Here is an 8,046-nt window from a genome sequence, read left to right on the forward strand (position 1 = left end):
TACTTGATATTTATATCTTCTATTGGCTTTGCCACTTGGGCCTTGGCTTTTTCGTGATATGTACTTCAGACTTCAGACATCCACAGCTATCAAGTCTTTACTCTTTAGACTTTTTTTACTATTATGTACTTATTTTACAGCATTGACTGATAATGCTGTGTTCATCTTGTTTTTGATAGTGCAATATGATGTTTAGAGTGTTCTTTTTGAGTGTCTTTGAATATTTGTGAAGTTTTTTATTTCAAAATTATAAAAAATTATGACAATTTACCTATTTTTAAATGTCCCATTCCCTCCCTGTTCCTGGAATGGGGCTTCCCCTTTCCTATCATGTTCCTGGTTCCCTGTTCCCATTCTCGGTAGCTATGCCCTATATAGCTAGTGAATTTATTCCCTCCAAATTTCATCCAAACACCAATACTGCCATTGTCTGAGAAATGAGATCCCAATGCACTGCCTTGTCTACCCCGATTCACAATATACTAGATTGTTTGGTATCCTTAATAACTAGTGGTGCAAACTCCAATTTTGTCATTGTTTGAGAACTTGGATCCCAATGCACTCTCTCCTCACCAATTCACAATTAGAGAACATCTTGATTTGTTTGCTTTGCATATTTAACGAAATAAACATTGGCAAAGTTGTCAGTGATTTATCTTTTGGGTACGAAACCATGTTGGGCTTCATGGATACTTTCCCTTCTATTTTTTGGCAATTATTTTAGTAACATGTTACATGCTTTTGGCATGAGTATGACAGTCATACAAGCAGAAGTTTCGCATCACTCCTTTTGAGAAACAATTCTTTAAGATGTTTCCATGAAAGAGATAATCTTCTTGTATGCTACACATCATTTATCAGGAAGACAAAAATGCCATTATTGAAAATGTTTAGAAACATTGTGATACCATCCCAACCATACAATTTCCATCTACCAAGCTTTTTTATAAATGATCTAAATCATAGCATACTGACTAGTAACCTTGCACGTGCACACACAGACTTATAGGATTCTGAGGAGTGACCCTGCTCACATCCATGCGCATGTGCATGCATGGACATAGGTGCATGCACACCTGTCATACATGTGCACATATGCGCACACCAACCTTTTGGGAAACCATTCTTTGCAGCTATAATGTGTGCCCAACATTATACTTGTGTGTGTTTATATGCTTAATGTATGTAATGAATATGTATCTCTGTGTGTGTTTATCAATTGGCTGGTATAGATAAATGATCGTGTGCATGTGCGTGCAAGCATGCCCCCCTGGCCCTTCCCCCCTATGCGGACGTGCACGCACCCACACGGAGTCTACAAAAGGCCAATGTGGGTTATGAGACAAAACCAAAGTACATCTATGTCTAATGTCATCTCATCATGAAAATGTGTGTTTTGCAGGTACTGGCCAGAGAAACTAAGGTGGTCGCATGGTGGCTTTGCAAATTTGGGACAGGATTTGGAAAGTGAGCTGGTTCAGCTCAACAATGAGGATAAAGCTTGAGCGTGCATGATGTGGGCATAGTTGAAGTGCCACTTGCGTAGACTTCCTCGTAACCCTTCTGTTATAAAAGCCTTCTTCAACCATGTATGAATCAATTTTTTTCCTTAGTGCCTCATTTTCAACAAGTCTTCACAAGTTCATGTTAGTAGTTGCAGCTTACCTTGGAGGACATGGGGTGTCTATATTAAATACATTGTAAATAATTGCACCCTTTACAGGGAGTGAAAAAGTAAAACATTTGTCCATAAATTTGTGGTTAATGGCAATCTTGTGTTCTCACATGTTACTAGTTTGTTCACAATACCATCAAGTATTTATGCATGCAAAAGACAAAGACAAGACCCATATATTTCACATAACAAGCACACTTTCTCATTCATGGAATTTCCTCAACCCCTAAGAATTGAATATACCATCTATCCTTGGTTACGTGCATGCTACAATTTTTGTTTACTAGTGGAACTTCAAAATACATACCGACGTCGTCCATTGCCATCTCCATGATGAGTTAACTAGGGTGTATTTATTCTTCAAACATGACCTTTGTGCACATAACCCTCAAAGCTCTTCAATGTTGAACCTTAAGCTTGTACAAAGACTCATTGATTTGGGTGGGGTAAATTTAAGTTTAAGCCATATCCTAGGACGTTAATCTTGCGCTCTTAATTCAACTTCGTCAAATGAAGATTGAGCTCTACAAGAGCCCTATGGATCATTAGTCCAAAAAGTTATGAGCCCAAGGCAAATGTTGCTTTTTGTTTTTTGAGTTTGAGCCAAATCTTGAGCATGTTGAGGGAGTGGGTCTTGCTTGCCCTTCAATTTCACTTCACAAGATGAAGACTTAGTTGTGCATGTTCAAGTAGAAGACTCAATATTAAGTGTTTTCATGTGCCAATATGGTGGTTGATAATCATTGGACTATAGTTAAGTTTAGGCTTATAGTAGTCTTTTAAATCACATGGTTACATAAGGAATAACCTTGGCTCAAGGGAAGGTTTATGTTAGTCTTTTTGATTAAAAGCTACTTCCCCATATTATTATTTTGGATGTATGGTGCTCACTATCATCTAAGTACATATGCATATACAAATATATACTTGCATACATACAAGCACACACGTGCATCCATGTGTGTGTTTGTGTATAGTCACTAGGGCTTTCATTGTTGAGTTGATCTCAACTTGTCTTTGCAATAGCACATTGTTGTCACACAATAAGGTTGGTTTTACCAACCTAAGCTTCCATTGTAGAGGACATAATATTATGGTCTATAAACTATACCTTCTAATTTCTCACTATCCTCTCAATCATCAAAGCAAAGAAAGGTCGTTAGACGTACCATATGGTCTTCGGATTATTGACTTTTACTTATCGATAACAATAATTATTATTCCAAGTAGTAAGGTTTTCCATACCAATGCTAATGTATGGCCCTTTTTCCCATTACTAGCTTGCATCCTTGTATGGCTCACAAACCTACATGTATTACTTATTACCTAGATGTTTTATGCTTTTGATGATCTCGTGAATACTCTCTCTCCTCTCTGCTATGTACCCTACTGGTTTCTTCAAGAAAAGCTCCTCTTATTTAAACAAACTGTTTTTAAAGGTGAGAGTATCTAGCTTTGCAATGTTCATTCATTGCACACTTATACTCTTATTTGGTCTTTTTGTTAACAATTGGAGTCTATTTTCTAGATCTGCTTATAGTTAAGTATAAGCATTATTCTTTTATACCCTATTCTCCATACTCCATACATAAGAGCTAACAAGGGTACACATATCGATATTAGGTGGTGTTAATTTTCATCTCTTTCATTAGTAAGTCTCACAAGTATGATTAACTCGTCTACTTCATCAAAACAAACTTGTTTTTAACTAAATGTTTTTTTTGGTAAATGGTGGTGGGTGAGTTCTCTGGGTTGAAGATACTTCTTTATATTTGAAAGACAAGATGAAGAAATTATCATTTTATGTTCAAAATATCTCCCAAGTCTATTGGGATTTATTCATCGTTATCTTTATTTGGTCTTAAGTTGAAAACAATAGTCTATTCAAGGTGTATCATTATTGTCAAGTAAATCCAAGTCTCTTGCTTGGTCTTTTTTGACCTTGAACAAACACACATGCACACCCGCGCACGCACGCACATGCACACACACACGCACACACACGCACGCGCACATGCACACACACACACACACACACACACACACACACACACACACACACAATGAATGCATACATGTTTTCTCTCTTGCTCACAAAGACTTAGACTATGAATTTGCTAGGTAATCCCTATTGTCATTGATAGATTGTGGTCTCATAATAGCCGTTTATATTTGCATCTACCTCTCTATTGCTAGGCCTCACAAATTGATATTATGATGTCAATTTCCTTATGAAGAGGCAATATTATGCTCCTTTCTTTAAAATTAGTGGTTAGAGTATGCTCTTACCATTTGAGACAAAAGGCAATTGCTATTTGTGACAAGTGAAATGGCTTCTTTATATTCTAATAACGTATAGTTAACATGGTGTAAAGGGGATGATAACCGAGGTGGTTCCTTGATATAACCTGTCAATGGTTTTTTGGTTCTTACTAACTAGCGTTTTCAGTTGGTTTGCAAGTACTAATATCACCTCTTCACCACCATGTAAATTGTAATTTATTGTGAAAGTTGTAATCTTAGATCAATAATACCTTTCATGCTACATATTTCCAATGTACTCTTCTATTGCAGATATAATGGTTCATAACTACGTAATTTGTTATTTTGGTTCTCACTTTGTTCTTGACACTATTACAACAAAATGAGGCTTTGAATGATTTGCAACAATCATAGCGTAAACTATGTTATCTACATACAACTTTGATGATTGACAAGCAACAATTATATTAACTTTTCTTAGTGATAAGCTTAGTCATAACACACACACACTTGTGGTCATAGTGTCCAAGTATAGCTATGATATTTATTTATTTGTTTTAGTATGTTTAATATTGGTTGATATACTTTCATAGTACATGGCATTTTGATTTGCTTGCGCTTGGCTATGGAGACTCTCTTCCAGCACCTCCCATATTTGTTCAACGACTATTTACATGTATCAATGATGTGGAATTTCATCATTTGCCCACCAAGCTCAACTCCGCTATTCTTACTAATGATCATGACTCTAAGTCACTCCTTTTGCAATTGGATATTTCTAGATAACCCACTTGATGGACCCTAAAGGAGCTATTACTAAGCTGGAAATTCTCACTAAAGATCTCTTGACATGCACAAAAGAGGATGATCAAATGCATTCAAACTAGCTTGATTCTTGAAGAAAAATACTTAAGCATGTATTTACGATCAGTAAAGCTCCTTTCACCTATTGGAATTCCAATCCAAGAACATTTTTTGCATTTCTTTCTTTGTCCCCTAGCCTTGAAAATGTTGAATATTCCTCTCTTATTTTGCCATCTTACTTGGAAGAAGAGGCCAACACCCTTGCCAATACTTGGCATGCTCCATCATGGGTAAATAATAAAGAACCCCTCTATGTTGATGCCTCATCCCCCCCTCAGCATTTGGAACTTCTTCTTCAAGATCAGAATAACAAAACTTGAAATTTTAAGGCCTACACCCCTATTGCCCGAATCCCAATTGAAATGTGGCTTATATTATCGGGTGAAAAAGACTTAACTTTAGTAGCCAAAGAGTTTGCAAGACTTGCTCGAGATGAGGTATCTTCATTGTTGGGCACCACACACTTGATGGGAACTTTTTCTATGCAAACATTCGAGGCAAATCAGTACACTTCGCCATATGGTCTTTGTGTGTCAACCAAATCTTGCAAGGAACCTAATGGTAGAAAGGATGCTAAATTCCATTATGGTTTTATGAATTATTTCAGCCCTTTCATAAAGCGTGCATGTGACACTAAATTTGACATCATCTTGGGGTAGTAGAAGAGGACACCTTCTTCCCAACCAATGAATTTTGGTAATAGAAATATAGTCCTCCATGAACCATTTGCAAGGGGCTCTGCATCAATGAACTTAAAATGAAAAGACATTACATTGGATGATTGTAGCAGTACAATTAAGAAACTATTGCATGATTGATGCAAGTTTCTCTCATTAGGAAATCTCATGGAAGAAAGTCTTCTCTCTCAAAAAGATGTCGAAAGATAGTACTCCATGCTTGTTTTGCAAATGTACTTATGGAAAGAATGCATTTCAAATCCCTTCTATGAGAGTTCTTTTTTGTGCAAGAGATTACTCTTCCACACTCAATTTGGTCATCTATCACCTTTGGATGGACTTTTCTCCCCTCTCTTAAGAAAATTTTGTATCGTACAAACAAATGCTTCTTGAATGGGAAGGATTCTACATGTTTTTGTCACCTCTATGATTCTAAAATTTACTTCCAAGAATATCAACATGTAGTAAGTGCTAACCTCAATATAATTAAGAATCCTTCTCTTCGAAAGTTGCTCAAACTAGGGCTTAATAACATTCCCCCATCACCACTAAATATTCAAAATGCAATGCATGCCCTACTTGATGCATTTTTATCATTTTGTGAAAGAATTGGCTTATAGGTTTCCAACCTCCACCAATCCTTCTCTCAATTCACCTATAAAAAACTTGAATCTTTGATGAATGCTTGAAATAATGGAGTAGATGAAGAATCCTATAGTTTCGATACGCTTACTGGTGTGCAAATTGGATGTTGTATGCATGCGTAGTGAACGCCGAAAGGTCCCCAAGAACAAATAACTCTACAAAAGCTTCATTAAATCAAGAAGAGATTTTGCATGACAAGAGACAAGAAGACCAATTGGGTGCAATCTCCCCCCATGCCTTGTGTGAGCGCTTCACCAGGCACGTATTTATAGATTTATTAATCTCCAAGCTCAAAAATAGCCACTTTACAATTAGCATGCTTTTGGCTTCTGTGTTTGCTTTTGCCCAAATAAAGAATAAAGCGTTTGGGCATCCCAAAAGTTAGGATGTGCCCAAATACAATGTCAAATAATGAAATATTAAATCGAGCGTCTATGCGCATACAAAATAATAAATGTTTGTCAAGTGCTTTAATAAATAAGAGTGCCTAAATAAATATTGGCCCCACACCTTTAGTGATAAGACACACGCCCATAAAAAATAATAATTCTTCTAGGTATTTTGAATTCATGCCATCGCCCGGTGCTTTCCAACGCCACCATTACCTGCTCTACACATCAACTGAAGCATTCACAATTGTTAGAAAATAATAAGATAAAACCCACAAAAGTGAATACCTAGCAGTCTTCAGCTACAAAATAATTAAATAGGTTGGAACTCTGTCCTAACCTTAATTTAATTTGAGTGAACACTCTAAACTCATAAACGTCCATTAATTTAATATGTATTTTGTAGAATCACCCACTTTGGAATCACCCACATACACATTAAATTAACATGACATCGGAAAAGGACTCGCACAAGGAATCCACCTTGTGTATGAGCCCCCGCAAATAAATATAGTTTTACGAAATCCACCGTGGAATAAAAAACTCATGGAATCCACCATGGAATATGCCTTCTGGTATCTCTTACATAGGACTTTTTCATAATGGGTTTGGATAATGCCCCAAATAATCATTTATTCATATGTAAAAAGCATTTACTTCAACTAGATGAACAAAGGATTAGTGGTCCTGATTTTTCCCTATGGGATCAAGAACATGTTGTTGTATGCAAGAATGTAAGGATCATTTAGTGACACCCTAATAGACCTCATTCAATGTAGGCTATTTGATCACACTTACCTACTCACCATAGGAGCTCACATGACCCAAAAGTTATTGACTCAAATGAGAAATATACCTAGCCAACAAGATGAAGCCAAAACGCCCTTAGTGGCCAAACAACTTGATAATTATCGTATAGGAGATGATCCACATAGCTTCATAGAGTGATACAAACAAGTATGTGAGGCCAATAACCTACAGAAAGATGCTAAGCAAGCTCAAGCCTAGGCTCTTCATGGGCGAGAAGGGTTGCATTTGATTTACTGGGCCCAATGTTCTAAGGTGTGCCCCCTGGGTGTGTTGGACTGACTGGCTTGGGAAGATTGCTAGTATGAGGTTCTCTGTCACATTTGTGGTCATAAAGGGAGTTTATTGTAACCTATTACTCGATTGACCCTAGATGTGCAAATGCATGACTCATGAAGATTTGGGAAATGGTCTAGTATTTTTAGAAAACTAAAGTGAGACTATGCACATTAAAGTGAATAGCTAGGACACTACCTCAGTTGACTTGGATGCTATTTCTAGCTTGTTGCATGGTGACATAATTTGTCCCTCTATATAGAAGCCATTGAAAAAATATGTTCCATGCCGCCCAGAGGATGAGTAGGATTGGATTCCTATCATTGCCACCTTAGAGATGCCATTTAGAGAGGAAGGAGAGTACTGAAGGAAGAAGCCCAAGTGGAAACATGAGCAAGTAGAAGCAAGAGAGGTGTGAGCTATGGCGGATGGAGCAAGAAAGCAAGAGAGG

At 37.0% G+C, this 8,046-nt stretch overlaps 1 protein-coding gene across 2 annotated transcripts in view; it reads left to right on the forward strand.

Annotated features, from left to right (window-relative positions):
* GCR1 (G-protein-coupled receptor 1) overlaps positions 1–1,786 on the forward strand; it is a 91,208-nt gene extending 89,422 nt beyond the window's left edge. Inside the window, exon 8 of one of the 2 annotated variants that reach the window (XM_087691976.1) lies at positions 1,403–1,786. In XM_087691976.1, coding sequence (XP_087548102.1) covers positions 1,403–1,505 — 103 coding nt within the window. In that variant the 3' untranslated portion in view covers positions 1,506–1,786. The remainder of the gene's footprint in view (positions 1–1,402) is intronic. The other variant, XM_087691975.1, reaches the window with a different exon arrangement.
* Positions 1,787–8,046: the final 6,260 nt, after the last annotated feature.

Source organism: Lygodium microphyllum, chromosome 2 (assembly GCF_053477565.2).
Source record: "Lygodium microphyllum isolate KBCC chromosome 2, Lygodium_microphyllum_v1.1.10, whole genome shotgun sequence".
NCBI classification, from domain to species: domain Eukaryota; kingdom Viridiplantae; phylum Streptophyta; class Polypodiopsida; order Schizaeales; family Lygodiaceae; genus Lygodium; species Lygodium microphyllum.